The 18,526-nt window shown below is 35.1% G+C and overlaps 1 protein-coding gene across 1 annotated transcript; it reads right to left on the bottom strand.

Moving 5' to 3' along the window:
• Positions 1-903: 903 nt before the first annotated feature.
• TMEM161B (transmembrane protein 161B) lies at positions 904-18,077 on the bottom strand (the record flags this gene model as incomplete). Its single annotated transcript, XM_010165324.1, has 8 exons — positions 904-1,181; positions 2,022-2,118; positions 3,613-3,787; positions 4,894-5,007; positions 8,313-8,453; positions 10,159-10,219; positions 10,739-10,890; positions 17,921-18,077. Coding segments are annotated over 8 exons (1,175 nt in total), but the record flags the coding sequence as incomplete, so codon positions are not given.
• Between the last annotated feature and the right edge of the window lie 449 nt (positions 18,078-18,526).

Genomic DNA, 18,526 nt, shown 5'->3' with positions numbered 1-18,526 from the left:
AATATATATTTATATGTACATTACACAGATACATACACTCTCAGTCAGCAGGATTAAACTGTTTTGTTTTGAAATATTTTGATTTGTGTCACTAATCTACTTATATTATTTTGTGAATTCAATGGAATTATCTATTACCTGAAAAGAAGAAATTTAAAAGATCCAAATGGAATCTGTGGATCAATATTAGCACCAATACAGATGGCCATTACTTCAAAATGACTGCAGGGACTGAAATAACGTATTTTTTTATAACTCTACTCTTACTGCACAAGCATTCCAGCAAAATATTTAGGCAGCAATACCTGTCAGGTCCATACGTCTATTCCTGTTAAATTTAAATTTTATACAACTTTCCTTACTGTAATATACAGTATCTCTTTTTGTCCTGTTGGATTACTTCATTTTTCATGGAGAAAAGTGAGCGATAGCTATCCAACAGAATTGTTTTTTTAAATCCCCTCTTCTCCTTTCATTGTATGGCTCAGTTTCAAGATTTAATCGATAGGCAGCCACCATCACTATAACCAGTACCCTTCTCACACAGTTCAGTCACTGACTGTTGATGGTTAAAACACAAAGTTTTTGAGGTTGGCTTGCTGTTTATGGTAACCAAGATACTCGGAGGTCGTATCTTTTCAGCATGCTCACCACCACAATCATGTCAGTCAGTTCTGATACTATAATCCAATTAGTTACCTACCATTTGGGTAACAAAAATAACAAACCCAGTCGCGATTTTAAACATTAGAAGAATATTCACCCTGAGAACACAGAGGAAGTGTTTAAAAAAATTCTGATATGTTTCCTTTTCATATATAGTTTTCTTCTTCTCATCTCCTCTTGGGTACCTGGGTTTGTATCTAGTATTTGACCTCACACTTGCTTTGTCAGTTGACCTGTTCACGCTACAGTCAGGTACTGGTGATAGAAAAGCCCAAAAAGGCTTGTAGAAAAGAGGCAAGCAGCAATCCACCAGGTGAGGAAAGACAGGAGTCCCCGGAACAGCAGAGGAGTGAAAATATTCTTTAGGCTTCCCAAAGCCATTGTTATTTGTACTACAGTTACTTTCATCTTTCCATCAGCAGGTGGAGACTCAGAATAAACTGAACTGGGAAGCAGACTGTTTTCTACTGGAGTGTCAGAATTCAGCTCCGGGTAGATGCCCCAAGAATAATTACCTGTTAAAAACAAACGAGTAACAGATTTTTGCAGAATTAATTTAACGTTCTGTTATTTCTATCTCTCTATAGATCATTTTAGATATAATTTTCACACACACACACACACACAAATGCGTAGTTTTTATAACTTAGTAAATACTAACTGTATTAATCTGCATGGCTTCCTGATCATACTAATAAGCTATTAGGTACGACTCGTCTTACCTTTTGACATCTTAACATCTACATGTGATATAGCTGCCTTGGGACCCCTGTCAGTGTCGAGTATGATTCATCTCACCAGATGCATATGTCTACTCCAGAATGGGATGAATCACAGCCTAATAAGGACTATCTCTTTCTGTTGACATTGTGCAAAGTATGCCATGACTGCACATGGCAGGCTGTGAAAGACATTCCTCACAAGAAAGAAAAAAAAAAACCCCAGAGTGACATCAGCCCTCCTAATAATGAAATGAACCCCCCATCTCTCAATTTCTGTTCAAAAAGCCCACTTAAGATTGAAAAGCTGAAAAAAAATTCCTTTAACAGATGCTCATAACTTTAAATTAACAATGCTTTATACAACTCACTTTTTAAATATTTTTAAAAAGACAAACATTTCAACAGAAGTAAACAGCTTAATTTGCTGTATTACACAATTTCTCAGAAATAAACAAATTAGTGTATAATTGAAAAATGTCAAAAGCAGCAACATCAGTATGTCTTAAAAAGCAGGAAACTTCACTGCATTTCTGTACTGCAAGTACCTGTACATTCTAATTATCTTTAGCAAGCTGAAAATACAGAAACCCCGTGTAGAACGGAACACATTTTTGTTGATCCAGTTTTGCCTACCTAGTGTTTTCAAGAGCAGAGTTGTGTGAAGGAGCATTACCAATGGTGCAACATACTGCAGTGCAATTACACAAAGATAATAGAATACTCGAGCCACCTGGGAAAACAGAAGAGAGTAATTCATGAGCTCTGGTTGATCAAAGCAAAGCTTTATGAACATGTCTAGGAAAGAACAAGCAATTTAATAAAAAAACCACCCCAATACTTATGCATTAAAGCTCTTGAAAAGTTTTATAGCACATCTTGGCATGTGACATATTGTCTTCAAAAGACCTAATGAAAAAGTCCCTATAATAAACTATAGTTTCAGGGTATTTACAAACCAGAGAGGATGAGCTGAAAGAAAATAATTAAAAGCATTGGTTCTGTTAAAATAAACAGAACCAATTTTGTTTCTGCAAAATGCACGTCACCATTCAAAGATTCCTGTTTCAATACACCAAAATCAAAGCTAAATATGTTTAATTTTTCAAGTCCCCAGTGATTTACAAACTGAATCCCATTTCAAAAATGAAGTAGTAATCACAGTCCAAAGCCTCATAAAAAGTAAATGAAAGTTTGGTTAATATTGCAGTCCCTTTTCAGAAGTGAGATATTTTTAAGATTTCCAACTGTGAAACATCAGTATTTCAAAAACACTGACAAGATGATTTTTCATTAGTAGTTGATCAATAACAGCATTTAAATTATCTTTATTTCAGGTATAAATCTATGGGAACTATGGTCCAATGAAATCCACTCAGACCTATCCCTCCCCCTGCTCCCAATCTGTTCCATCTTTCTCAAGATTGTTACAAATTTTATATAAGCTATTGACCTAAAAGACTATACCAAATAAAGAAGGAAAGAAGTCATAAAATCAATGCAAGCAAGCAATGAAATAATGCTAACTGGATTTTAGAAAGGAACAGAATACAGGGTGGCAAAAAAGATTAAGGCAGACATGACATTTTTGGAAATACTTCTAAAATGCCAAAGGACTAGCAAGCATCAACTTATGCGAGAAGAAAAAGTAGTATGACAAAAAATATTTTAATATAATTGATGGAATACGATAAAAGGAACAAATTAAAAAGCAATGATCACTGCAGGATGACAGACAGGAAGGATTTTACAGAGAAGTTCCAGGAGATGATAAAGCAGACACAGCTAGTAGAGCAAGACAGGACTTCATTTAGTGGTCATGGCCTTCTCTAAAGAGAAGATACGGAGATACTTGATAAATGGATTTAGGAGACACCACACAGAGAAGACATTATTGTTTGATAGATGGAATGAAAGTTCCCAAAACTCGAATCATGCATTCACAGTGATCAGCACAGTTCTGTCCTAGCCAGTTATCTCCTAACCTTCTTCCTGAAGCCAGTTGTTCGCCACTTTGTTTGCAAATAACTACTGCATAGTCCACTTATGACCTTCTGATAGTCAATGAAGCCAAGGACAAGATTAGAAGTAATAGTGACAATTCTGAGAGGAATTTTTGTCTTATGAAATAAGCTCTGGTGCCACAGAAGACATAACAAACTGGAAAAAAAAGCATTTGTACAGACAGAGCACCCCAAATACATCACTTCAGTGCCACCATACTTACCATTTTTTGTAAGTCAACCATACTTATTCTGCCAGCTTCCTTTTTCATCTGATCCACACTTTTCTGGGCTAAATTGAGATAGGCTTGTAAATGATGACGCATCATAGCCAATCGCAAAGCACACAACAGGATTATAATCCACAACCTCATGGTGTCAAATGTATCTTCTGACATTCTGTGGATTAAAAAAAAAAAAGAAAGGGTAATGCTGTTTTCCAAAGGTCATCTACTGGTACAGAATTATTTGTTTGTATCATCTATACAGAAATCTTGAAGTATACTGACAAAAATACGTAATGTACAGTCTACAGTTAGGAAGTTCATGTGCAATAGTCACTTTTGCCCTCTGCTCCCCTTGCTACTGCTACTTCTTAGTAGCCCTATTAAAGCATGAGATCCAAATTAGTATCCATTTGTCTGTAAACAAGAACAGCTCTCAAATGCTCAAATTCCAAGTGATGAAGACAGGACACTAAAAACAAGCTCGCTTAAATATTCACAGATTTTGAGACACACAGATCAAGATAGCAAATGTGTATTTCACTTGCCTTAGATACCCTGTTATAAACACAACCCCCATTTTCAGATAAACTGAGAAACAAAGTGGAAGCACAAAATGGGTGTATTTGCAGTGTTTTATGTACTAGTTAAGTGGTCACTGAATCACTTTAGAAATATATCTTAAGACCTAAAAAGTAATAAAAGTGTCAGCCAATCATATCTGTTTCACGTCTATTTTGAATTATCTAGATTAATAGTGACAATGGCAATCACCCATACTGCTTATAAAATATTTATTTCAGATACCACTCTTCCTAAAAATTCTTTCCCTTTTAATGTTTTAAATATTTTAGCTATCAATTCCATATGCACTTCATCTACATATAGACCTTAAGACAAATTGCTGAGGTCAGTTCTCATGCCAATATATCCCGACTGTCTTCAGATAATCCTCACTTCCCTCCTCTCCTACACCACTATGTAAAATACCAGAAGGTGGCAGTGAGGTGGTTTTCCACCAGAACAATCCACCACTGCCAAGGAGATGCCAGAAGATAGCATCTCTTTGGGAACCTTATCATTCAACACTCCTACAACTAATTCTCCTTCTCCCAAAATAACAAGCCCTTTAGACCTCTGCTGCAATTTCCACAATACCTTTGACAGCAAATGCTATTAAATTTTAAGTCTTCTATCTTTCTATGACTTTCACAGGGCACTTGCTTAGACTTATAGTTTTGTTCTCAATACCCCAGAAAGAATTTTTAAAGGCAATCTTACAAAGGGATGCTCTCTTTGCCCAAAGGTGGGTTCATAATGTAGTCCTTAGTGATTGGTTTTACCCACAGTAGAACCATAAATAAAGGTGCCAAGAAGTTTATATGTAGCAATGTTCTGAAAGAAGAAGAAGAAAAAAAAGGCGGGGAAGTTATTAAATACAAACAATTACCATACGATTAAAACTGGGGGTACAGATTCAAAAGGAGAAAACTAAAATTTTAAAATAGTTGGGAGAAAGGTAAACAAGAAAATTACTTCCCTACTTTATAGGTATGACTTATGTTTCAACAAAATAGTAATATTACACGCTGTGAAATCACACTGGTTGTGGTTTAAAAACAGTGGTCTTAGAATATTTGAAAACATGATTTATTCCAAACAATCTAACCAAATGAGCTACCAGCATTGTGCTACACTATAGTAAAAACTAGACAGCTATTGAAAATTTCCATATGATGGCACAACACCTAACTTTACTAGCTACTGCAGTTTTAATCTAGAGAGTCAGCATCTCAGATGGGTAATTATGGGAAATACGCTGCTATAGTACTGGGAGTTTTTTTGCTTTATTAAAAATGTACTCAGATTAATTTCCATTATCTATACAGATCAGGGGAAACATTTCTCAGAGGTCTGCTTTCTCAGTTTAATGAGGATTTTTACTTACAAACCTTGCCTAAATGAAACTTGGTACTTATATTCAATTAAAGATATTTGGAGCAAAGGAAAAAAGAAGGCAGCACAGCTATTCCGTTTTAAAAGCATCGTATGAAATGGCACAGTTAATGTAGAAGTAGCAATCTCTGAGTACAAAACAGACAGCAGAATTTAATAAGAGGAGATAGCTCTCTGCAGTTTTTCCTCAAATTAATATCCTTCTTAATTTCTGAAGCCCATATTTCAATAATTTCTCATTACTGAAATGAAAGTTGAAGACTTCAGTACTGTAGATCTGGTGGTTTTGCTTCCTAACTAACAGAATCAGCTTGACTATACTTCCACCTCCAACTAGACTGCTTCTACACTACAGAAAAAATGAGGTTATCAAGAGTTATTCTGAAGGATACAAGACCTTACTGATTTCAAACTACCAAGCTTCCTAAAAACCATTAAAATGTTTGCAGCATGTTTCAGAAGATGTCATCATACGTACATTTAAATCACTGTTTGCAGATGAATAACCATGCTCTCTCTGCTAGTTATTCAGTGTTGCTAGGGAACACAGCAGCATCAAAGAACAGTCCAAAGCATTTCAAGTAACTTGTGAAAGCATTTTACCTGAACTTCTACTTATTTAAGCATCCTACTGAGTTAATGCACTGGAATGTGCCAAAGGGTGGCAAGAATCCCTTTATATGAGTACAGGGAGAAAGGCTGAAAGACTCTTGAAGCAGGCTCTGGAAAATGACAGAATGTGTACAAAAATGGTACAAATTCACAAAAAAGACTCCAAAATATATGCAAGGAAGGATATCGCTGCTGAAGAAAAGAAAATTGAACCAGCTATCAAAACTCAAAGGAACATCAGATTGTTTTTATTCTTTACTCAAAAAAAAAAAAAACAAACCCCAACTTACTCCCTATACACATGCAAAAATCATCTTAATCATTTTGAACACGTTACTGAAGTTGTAGTTAACTGTTAACTCTTTTTTGGTTTGGTTTTTTTTTGGAAGCATTCCCTGTAAGTTGTCTCCCATTCTATAATGGAATGGAAAAGGGAGCTTGTCCCCTCTGGTTATTATGTTCTGGTTTATTTGGGGGTTTTGGGGGTGGGTTTTTTGTTGGTTTTTTGAGGGAGCTTGGGGGCTGGGGTTTTTTTGGGCAGCTCTGGGGGATTTTGTTTTGGTTTATTTTTCAAAAGTGGACCATGTATTTGACTGCAGAGAAAGGCACTGATTTCCAGCACCCTAATTAGAGAGCTTTGTAGCAGTGACACATCATCCTCATTTACTAGTCACTGTCAAACAACTGCAAACAGTCAATAACGATCTACTCATTGATAAAAACACATCACTAAGGGCAAATATCAATTTCTTCAGGCCAATTAGAATCTATCACTTGGCAATGATTATTTGTTTATAATTGCATTACCTAATTACATTGATGTCTCACCAAGTTTAAAACCATTTAAACATCATTTTTATATTGTTCCAGTGACTACTGTACTAGTCAAAGTACTGGTAGACTTTTGGAAATAATTTGCTTGCTCTTGCACAAACTTCTCTTCAACAACCAGTTCTATTATCTTCTAAACATTACCTTAGAGGAGATTTATTTTTCATAACGCCATTCTAATGGATATTAATTACCCTTTTAGTTCTTGATTAATGAACTGTTTCAGAGATTTTGTATTTCTGCCTAGGATCTCATGTCCACGTATCAAGGAAGATGTCAGAAAACTAGAGGATACGTACAGAAAAGGCATGAGAAATTTTAAAATTCTGAGAACCACAAAAATGAGAAACTAAGCAGTTTATTTAGCTGAAAAGAACAGATTAGGAAGTGACTCAGTCACAGTCTTACACACAGATAGGAACTTAACAGCGGATACAACAAGCCAACAGCTTGCAGCTGTCCCTGGATGCATCCCACTACAATGAGTGCAAGTATAACACAGAGTACTTGGTTATAAATTTATCAAGAGTGAAGGACCCACTTTAAACACAGATTAATTTTTAAGCTGGGTATTCTGAGGGGAGAAAAATGCAGTTTGAACATAAATAATTTTTTTATCAGAAAATATAACAATTCCCTTAGGAAAGTGACCAGACTAAATTATCACAATGCCCTAAGCTGCAGAATCTGTCATGAACACATATTAAACATCAAAGGTCAAGATCTACAAAAGACATTTAGTTTCTGCCTCAATCAGAGAATACTGAAGATAAATAGTTAAATCAGAGAAAACTTTTTACTACCAAGCTCAAGGACAGCTGAAAATGAAAATAATCCTTTAAACTGCTGTTAACATCTGAATCTTATTAAATATTCTGGGTCATCTTTTCTTTGTATCTTACCCTGAATTTATTAAAAGCAGGATGCCCACCTGGAGGTGTGGGTGGCAAAAACAGTCTGTGGCAGCACCTCTACTTCCAGAAAGTTATTTTAACTTCCAAAGAGATATGATGAGGGAAGGGAAGCAGTAAGCAGAAACATTCATGGTGGAGCTCTTGCAGGAGGAAAGGAAAGCTCCTTTAATTGGGACTCTAATAACAAGGCAAAGAATCTAACAGACTGGCAGAGCACAGGCTGAGCAGAAAGAGGCAGGTGGCAAGTCTGCTCAGATATGAAAAGCAGGCAGCAACAGAAGTCTTAGTCACTACCTTCTTGTTGGAATAGTTTCATTTGTTTATTTTCAGACATTAAAGATTTAAGACTGAGTAGCATATACCTATGTGCATATATTTTTCTCTTACTGTGTTATTTTTTCTGTTGCTAAATTCAGAGCATCCAGATGCATTTGAGCCAGTCGCAAGCCAGGGAATGTCAAAAAAGCACCAATAAGTGAACACAGAACAGCCAGGAACAATTTGAAGGTTAGTTTAGACACAGGACCCCTAAAAGAAAAGAAAGGAAATAAGCATTTTTGGGGAAGAAGGTGGGGGGGGGGGCGGGAAATGGGGAGGGCAGGTATCAGAGACTTAATTTCAACTCAACAGTATCTAACATTTAATTTTAAAAAAACCTAAATAGTATTCTATAGTTTTACTCTGGAACACCAGCATTATTACAGAACAATAAGGTTAAAATTAAAAACCAAGTCACCTCTTTATTTCCTAGAAAAACAGAAAACTTAAGCTACTGCCTATAAGACATTCAGTTTGTCAGTAGAGAAAAACAAACAAACAAAAAATTATAATTAACAACAAATTATATAACAGAAATAGCTAATAGAATAAATTTCATTATTATGTTTTTAAGACAGGAACAGATGCATCGTGAAGTTAAATATCTGTTTTGTGTTTGACCAGTTAAAGTTATACTACTTACATTGTACCTTTAACCATTAAAAGTTCTATGAAACTGTTTTTACTGCAGTTTTTCCACAGGTTTATCTAAAACTTACATGTGGCCAATTAACATTTCTCTTCCAAGTGATCAATATAGTGTTTTAATGAACTACGGAGTATATAAAAAAAATACAGAAAATAATATCCAGGATCAACTGAATTACAGAACTAGCAAAGACTGGATTACACAAAAAACCCAAGTGACATGTAACACACAGATTGAAGAGGAACAAAAATAAATCTACTGATCCACACGTATTTCAGAGTCTTTCTTAATCCATGTCATATAAACTACCAAGAGACACCATCATCAACTCAATTGCTGCTGTAAACAGCCAAAGCACTGAAAAAGTTCAAAAATAAACAAACACTTAACAGGAAAACGAATACAGAAGTTAGTAAACTTGCAATAGCTTATGAAAAGCAGCGTGAAGAAAGGCTAAGAAACACATGGGATTCAGTTAAGGGTTTCCCATGAATTTATTCATAAATAAACTAATTAATTTCCACTAATCTAGTTTGAGGAAACTTCTGTTCCTCAAAAATAAAGATACTCCATAGCTTCTCCTCAATACTTAAGAACTTCCACGCATTCAAAGTTGTGCTCCCACAGTGATGACATACGCTATAAAAGCATTTTAGAGCACACGTATAAAGAAAGAATTGTAACAGAAATCTGTTTTACAACACACAAAGGCTGTTTATGACAGTGATTGTGTATTTATATAACATCACAAGCTATCCTTTGACAGTCTATATACAAAACTTGGATGTCCTGTAGCAACCAGATGTTTTTGCATAATAGGGAAACACTACTACAACCTGAAAATAGGACTGAAAGCCAAAATTTACACCTAATGTCAACTTTTTAACAAGCTCCATCCATAGCCTCTGTACAATCCACTTGCACACCACAGGAATAGCAAAAAATCCCAATTTTTAAGCCATCCTTGTAAAGCTGAAGGGAATTATCATGAAAAAAAATGATAGTTTTGAACTGTATTTTATAAACTACAATCAAAATGTCAGGGTAGAAATTATCCCCCAACTAAAAAGAGAAAACACAAATGCAACTGAAGTTACTTGTGAGTATTGATGAATTCTTTTCATTAACCCACCACTTCACATTATTACAGAGGTTATAAGCACCTACAAGAGCAAAACATGCAAGACAAATGCTTGCTAAGAAAATCCAAGTGGTTCAGTTATAAATGCACACATAAAGCAGACAAATGTATTTCCAGGAACTTACTGGGATTCCAATCCCTGCTTTTCAAGAAACTGCATAGCACTTTCTGAGAAATTTGAGAATCCTGCAGAGAGACATATAACATATGTATTTTATTACAGTACAAAAGCAGAATCTCTTTCTTGAAATAAAATGCTAGGTAACAGGTCATCTTTTAAATAAATTTTCATACGCCTAGTCCAGCTCTTTCATGTGCTAATTAGTATGCCACAATGCAATAAAACTTGATTATTAACATCACTGATATTTTTACACTTCATTAACATTAATAAATTGAACATTATATTTTACAAATATAACTACTTTTTTTTTTTTTCCTCCCAGTAAAGGAGCTTTAACTTTACTATGACAAGGCTAAACAGGGTAAATGTAAAACTGGAAGACAAATATAACTAACAAAACAAACAGCCTAGGCAAAGCTTACACTGTTGAAAGAAAGCAATGAAAATATACAGGATATCCTTCAGAATCTGCATGCCAAAGACAAATTTCTTAGATGAGTTCATTTTAACACAGATATTCTCAAAAACACCTACAAGACTGAATCACTAGAGCTGTTGCAAACACTAAAGGAAGGAATTACCTGATTCCAGTCCGAACTCTAGATAGTTTTCTGTCACAATGAGAATTGCCATTGCTTTCACAAAGAAGAAGAAACCAAAGGTGACACAGACGGATCTTTCACCTCCATCCTCTACTTTGAAATAATGGGTAGTCAATGAAAACAGTACCTTACTACACAAGGAAAGGTCAAGGAAAATTAAGTTTGTAAAATAACTATATTTAAGAAATATAAAGCTGTGTTTTGGTCATCTACACTAGGGCTGTTCTGTAATGCACAGTTTGGGGTTTTTTTTTTAAATAATATGTGTTTGGCTAATTTCAGGTTAAAATTACAGAATACTGTAAAGCATAATAATCACATAATGGGTAGCCAGGAATATAGCACTCTGGAGTATAGTTTCAATTTAGGCTCACTTATAGTCAATTACAGCAATATTCACTATCAACCTAGGAGAACAAAAGCATAGCTTAAATGTAAATGATTACATAATCATAAGTTACATCAAACAAAAAATAAGACAACTGTATTTCAATGCAAAATATCAAGCTAAATGAAAAGTATTCCATCAAAGTACATAACTCAAGATTTAATTTATCTTAATTTCAAAATGCAAAACATTACTTTTGAATGCAACAACTGCAATGACAGGTAAATTAATAAATACCTTTTTAACCAGAGAAGGGCTATACATGTTCCTCCTGGATGCACAACCCTAAGGTTATATAAAACACCAAGACCAGGATGCTCCAAAAAGCCTTTCTATCAGTAATGGGATAAGATTTCTCAGCTATGTGAATTTCTGCTCACATGGACTGCAGATCTGCCTTACAGGAAACTCTGACAAATGGTATGAGATTGCTGCTTAGATTATTACGTGACTGTTTAATAAACAGAAGACATAAGGAAAGATGAAACTTGTATTTCTCTACTTTCACATGCAAATATCTGAGATTTCTTAGCTATCAAAGACAGTAAAACAACAGCACATTTAGTATTATCTAGGGAAGAAAAATCTATCCCATGCTCATGTTGGAGGAGGAAAAAAAGCCCAAAGCTTAAAAACCACTGGGTAGTCTGGTATGATATATTAAGTCCTTTCATGTAACTGCAGTGCCACAAACACGAACACCTAAGACATCACCTGCTCTGTTATCAAGCTGTTTTTAAAATGTTTGAGTAGTCGTTTTTAACGCCTTTCTAACCATAATTTATAGCTCTAAAGTTAAACAGTAGATTAGGATAAATTTTTCATGGCATATTATTAACTCTTATTGCTATGAGCTGCAGTCCATTATAATTGACTTTTTTTCTTTTTCAAATGGCAGACAATAACCAGCCCATGTTTACATAAAGTACTTGGAGATCACTCCAGACATTACCTGCTTTGAAAAACCAAAGAGGAAAAGGAAAAAGAAGATTTTAAGGTAAACTGTACCCTTTTGCAATAACATATTCATTCATATTTGCACTTTTTTTTGATATTGGAAGTATTTTAAGATGTAGATTACATGAAAACATGTTATAGAGTATCTATTCAGTAAAACATTTGAACAGTCATCCGTTAATCTCTCAAGAAACCATATGATTATACAATATCACACTTCATTAAGCAGCACATATTTAACACGCATTGCTGTATTTCATATTATGCAGAGAGGTACTCATATGCACACAATAAAACTGCCTAAGCACAGCAGCTAATGACTCTAAGTGCACAGTAATCAACTTAAGCTCCCTTCATACTTCACAGAAAGAACTGATATATCTAAAGGAAGACTTAAATCATCCTAAAAAGAGGTACGTCCCTAAAAAGAGGTATGTAACAGACTGTGCTCTGGAAAGCTCTGTTTCTCTAATAACACATTCTTAAAACAAATGTGTTTTTGCAACTACAGGTGTCAATCACAAATTGAAAACATATTAATCCCAAAACTTGAAATTATACAAAGGACTTCGTACCAGTTTGTGATCAGTAGTCCTAACCTATAAACAGATTTATGACCTCCTAGATTGAAACCTCCCATTTTCAACTATGGATTGTGCCTAAAGGACGTGGAAAAATGCAGCCAGGAAAAAGAAAGCATACTGACAGTAAATTCCAATTACACTGTAGATTCAGAACCCTATATGCAAGTTAATGATTATGTAAACCACCTGTGACTGAAAGCCTCTGTTAACTGAATAATCACCACTGCTACCTATATTAGGGATGGAGAAAATCGAAGCGTTATGGCTTGCTTTATCACTTCCTTTCACTGCTTGACCTACATTTCAGGACCTACTGAAGAAATAATTTGCAAGTATATAGTGCTAAGTTAATAGATTCCCCACTCCCTCACCTCACCTTTTATTATTTATTTTTTTGGTCATAAAAGTATTCATGATACACGCTTAAAAAAAAATAACTTTATCTTTTAAATTGCTGCAATTATGGAATTTTTGAACAATACAGTCTACTAGTATTTATGCACATGCTTGAAAAGAAAAACATCCATCTTCTGTTTCTATTAAAATACACGAAACTTTTGGATTCGCAAGTGAAAAACAAATAAACTCTTGTATTATTTCTAATTGTGTGTATGTAGAAAAAAATTAAAAGTTTAAGGCTTAGAGGTTATTGTAAGGTATTTGATGACTGACTTTCCCTAGATCAACCTTCAGTCAAGTTAAGACTGCTGCTTTCCTTTGCTCTGCCATTTATACATTTTCCAAAAGTAACCAGTGAAATCTACTAATCCACCAATGAAATTAGATTACTTAAACTTTTTCAGGTAAAACAGCTTCCCATCTGAGAAATACCTTACTTTTGCAATAACACATTAATTTTCGTAAATACCTTGCCTTTGCAACAGAAATTACTGCAAACAACACTCTTTAAAGGTTTATAGACAAAAAGTTAAGTAATCTGACTTATTCAGTTGCTCTCAGTGATGAATATTAAACAGCATGTGCCTAATTACTGTATAAGTACAGTAATTTAAATTAGGCACATGCTGCTATTAAGATGGATCATCTCTCAGTGTTGTCCACCTTACTCTATCCTCACGTACATTCCTCCTCCCACCGATAAAGCATTTTGTAATTTTATAAACCCAATTCTTTGCAAGGAAGGTTGCTGCAACTGCTACATTTAAAACTGTGATCAATAATTCAGTTTACTGATTTTCAATATTCATTCTGACAGAAGCCACCTTTCCAAATTTCAAAGTAACAAGAAATCATCAATCTGTGGATAGTTAATATCTGCAACAAACTGTAAATGAGTAGTAATTCAAACACTGTGGCCTACATCACAATGAGTTTTCAGAAATATTAGCATTACTTTTGCAGGAAATATTGCAAAACTCATTTAACGCCAAAATTGAGCAACCTGGTCTAGTGGAAGGTGTCCCTGCTGCTGGCAGGGGGATTGGAACTGGATGATCTTTAAGGTCCCTTCCAATCCAAACCATTCTATGATTCTATGATTCACAATCAGGAGGGTCCAATGACCAATAATCTGCCTTACAAAAAAAAAAACGCCACAAAAAACCCAACCAACACCTCATCTTTGTTTTTCAAGATCTTTTTTTACTCCTCTTCAGGTACTGGAAATAGTTCAGTGAGTCCAGGCTATTGCATGGAAAGTGATCAACCAACACAACACGCTGCAGCATTTCAAAATGTCCTTGCCCATGGCACATGGGTTGGACTAGATGATCTTTGAAGGTCCCTTCCAGCCCAAACCACTGTGTGTGTGAGCAGGTGGTACAGCAGATCTTCTAAATGCCACCTCCAAGAAACACTTTTGAGTCTTCCTGAAACTACCTAGCCTTTAAAGATTTATTTTTCTGTTCTGCTAAAAATAATCAAAACATCAATTTCTGAAAAACAGAGCTCAAAAAAAATTCCAATAATCAATTTCAACTTCTCTAAGCTTTTTTTGGTCATTCTGTGTAGACAAATCCTTAGTACAACCTACCACCTTTTGACATACAGCCATGAAACAGAGGAAATACCTGTCATCAAAAGACAAAATTGTTCTAGAATTAATTCTTGACATACCATGTTGACTGCTTTCAACTGAATATATGGAAGCAATCAAATCTTCCAAACACTTAAATTATGATGAATCATTTCTAGTCTTGGCATATTGAGTTACTAAATAGTTGTGTAAGTTTTAAAGTATTCTCAGCATCCCAGAGGCCTGATGTCACAACACATGAACGAACCAGTTCTCTTTTGAAATCCCTTTTCACCTGCCTAGGTTCCAGTGGTCACAAGGATTGTTATCAGTACCTCTGTAGATCACTCTTTGCACCATCCTCCTTCACCTAAAAAACCATAATGCCCGGAATAAGGTATGTTAACATATTTAAGGAGATGTTAACTCTAATATAAAGTTTAGACTGTGCTGCCTGGTGCTGCAGCCTTCTGCATTGCTGTTAACTCCTCAGATTGCACAGGATCACATTACTTCATCCCATCAGTCCAGGAACCACACAGGTAATAAAGCAAAGCCCTATTCAATATTAGGAAGCAGTGATTTCACAAGGATTTCTACAAAATCGCCTACTCTGTGCAGAAGCTTCCAATAAAAACAAGGTCTATTTGATGCCACAGAAAAAGAAAAAATTAAAGTTGTACAAAGTGGCAGAAAACTAGGTCTGACCATTTGTTTCCTTTGTATAATTAATAAATGACTGTTCAATTATCTAGAACTGGATAAGTAACAGATTACACTTGTATACAGGTTTGTTTTTTCCCAGAATTTGTTTATTTCTGAAGGCTTGGTTCTATATATTAGACCATTCTTCTCTATGCTCTGCCAAATTTGCATGTTTTCAGAAGTGCCATATGATTTTCAAACTTCAAACTTCTCTAACCTTTCTCTCACCCCAACAAATTGACAGAAGTCCCTGAGAATTTTCTCTCTAAAGTATGCTGCCTATTACCAAAACCTCAAAACAATATTGGTGCCTTAGACAATAAATGCCTGGGTATAAAAATGCTAAAGCATGCAATTAACTGTTCAATAAAACTTTGCTTTTAGCACAGGATCATTTGCTTTTAATACAATTCTATCTGATCTTACTTAGTTATGTCGGAAGGCTAGTGAGAAAATAGAGCTAATGTGCTTCTAACATGCAGGGAATACTAGATTTGTTTTAATCTCCTCCAGGTCCAAATGTGAAATTAGATCTCAAGTGCTTCAGTCAGATTAGGATAAAACTGGAAATGCTGGTTTAGGCTCAATTAATATAAAAATGGCAGGTGAGAAAGAAACAATCAATCAAAAAAAGACCCTAATAAGGTACTTGCATGTTCACATCACTGAGACAGAAAGCTTGCACTGCCAGGCCACTTAATATTTTTTAATTTCTGCATTTGGTTTTGCCCTGAATTGATGACCAAATGAAAGCAGTGATTAGGACTGCATTCAAATACCACTGTAAGAAATAATTATTGCAGTGGATTTCCCTACAATATATAATTCACAACTCTGCTTCTCCTACAGGTGCAATCATCGTAGTATTATTTGTTGGCTACACCCTAGATTTGAAAGATGAAGCAAATAGGGCATTGTCACCATCAAATTTAAGAGTGTATTGTGCCTTTAGTATTTTAAGCTTGTTTTTCCATTAGTTCTATTAACCACCCCCTCATTCTCAAAATAAGAGCCAAGGGCGTTGGTTTTCATTTCTGGTTTCTTAAGCAGTAGTTGTCTTGTCTCTCTCTCTCTCTCCTTCCCTCTGCCAAGATTAAACTGGAGTTCCTGACTTCACCCAAACAAATAAAACAAACGCTGTGCAATAACAGCTATATATTAGCTATAATATAGCTGTAACATCATAAAGTGCTCAAGAGCCAGATACCTACTTTCCTGTCACTATCTAGTAGAGTAGAAAAAAACACCTTTCGGACTGTGGATCTGTTCACTGACAAGTCAAAGGAGGAATATTTGGTCTGGACTCACGTTTTTCAAAATGTGACTCAACTCCCTCTTCTAACGAGTTCTTACTCATTACAGAGAAAATGCTGGATATCATTTATACCTCAGGCTACTTAGAAAAAGAATTCTTGTCCTTACTGTAAAGGCAGCACACATTTTAGTAATTATCAAGTACAGATAAGTATTAAGCATATCCAGAACTGTTAGCCAAATATAACCAAACTTTAGAATTCAAGGGTTTCACCTAACATCACCAGCTACTGCTAAAACAAAAACAACAACAACAACAAAATCCCTGCAACACAGTAAGAATCTCTAATGAAGAACAGGCATTTATACAGAGGTATTCATTTTGAATATTCAAGTGCTGTATCGACCCTAACTTAGCACTTTATCTGGTTGCCAGCTCTTCAGAGAGCAGAGGAGTTGCAGAAATTAATTCTCTAACTCACCTTTCCGTAACCTGCACTCTTGCAGGCCCTTATTGAATTCCACTGCTTTATCACCTATCACATCTTTAAAAGGCAACTTTCCCCCCTAATGTGTATGTCTGGATTGCTATGTGGAAAGTGGTTAATTACCGTGCAAGTCCGATTTTGCCTTCTCCAGTAAAAGCAAACGTAATAGTTGCTTCTTTTTAGGGTTTAATATTGCTTGTTTCCCAAATACTCTGGTTTTGTTTCCCTCAGTTTCAGAGAGGAGTCCAGCTCTTCACAAAGCTTTGAAAACGTACCACCTCAGCTCCTACAACTGTCTACACATTTTATTTTCTGTACACTTCGTAAAATACACGTGTAAAGTATTTTAAAACTATGAATTCACGCATGCATCTTTGCAATAAATTAGTATACACGTTACTGTACTAATTTGTTCAGGAATTATCAGATTGAACATACTGAAAACAAAAAGTGTGTGGTAAATTGCATACTTCTCCAAAAGCTGTAAATACTTTCTGTACAGAAATCTACTGATTGCCAAACTGAGCAAAACCAAATTAGTTTAGAACCATCACATTACTACAGAGGAGCACTAACTGTATGTTTGCATACATGTATTTTTTACATAAATATTTTTAATATTTATGTAAACAAGCTATTGATATCAGCATGCACAAAGAGCATGCACAGCATATACATCACCCAACAATGGCATTAGCTTACATGACCCTCTTTCCAAATTCTAAATATTGGAACTCTGTATGAATTGCAGAATGATGTAAACTATTTGGGACAGATACAGTGATTTAAGAAAAAAACAGAAAAGGATACACTGCAAAAGCCAAGACAAGTAGACACCATACTACGCTAATATTCATTTCTTGCGAAGGCTTCACAATACTGTAGTAGGCTTCAGTCACCACATACACAACTGTAGCTGCAACAGTGAAATCCACCAACCACTGATATTCTGGGAAATAATGCAATGCTGAAAAATAGAAGTTTGCAAATGTTAAAGGTGTGGTATTTTAAGGCAGTTACTGACACACATAGAATAGAGTGACAATCAAAAAATGTTTTCAATTAACTGAGGTCTAGGTAGGTTCAGATCATCTAAATAAAGAGCAATGACAGCAAAAAAGCCACATTTTTTCTACTCAACAACCTGAACTTTGCTATTCACTTTTGTTATTCAATACTTGAATACTACTCAAATTTAGAAGGCTACAAGACTTTACTATTTTATCATCTCAGCTTTTATACACTGACATCCTAAATCAAAAGCCATACTTAATTTACATCTCAACATCATGACAGAAAATGGTTCTCCAAGTGAATTTAGCTGCAATTCCAGGTAAAGAGGTTTTTCTGACCCTGTGTTAATGAATAAAAGCCCATTGGCAATCATTTAAAATATTACATATAATCACTTCCTCT

This window comes from Antrostomus carolinensis, unplaced genomic scaffold (assembly GCF_000700745.2).
Source record: "Antrostomus carolinensis isolate BGI_N321 unplaced genomic scaffold, ASM70074v2 scaffold6063, whole genome shotgun sequence".
Taxonomy (NCBI): Eukaryota; Metazoa; Chordata; class Aves; order Caprimulgiformes; family Caprimulgidae; genus Antrostomus; species Antrostomus carolinensis.
This window is presented reverse-complemented; position numbering and strand designations above follow the sequence as displayed.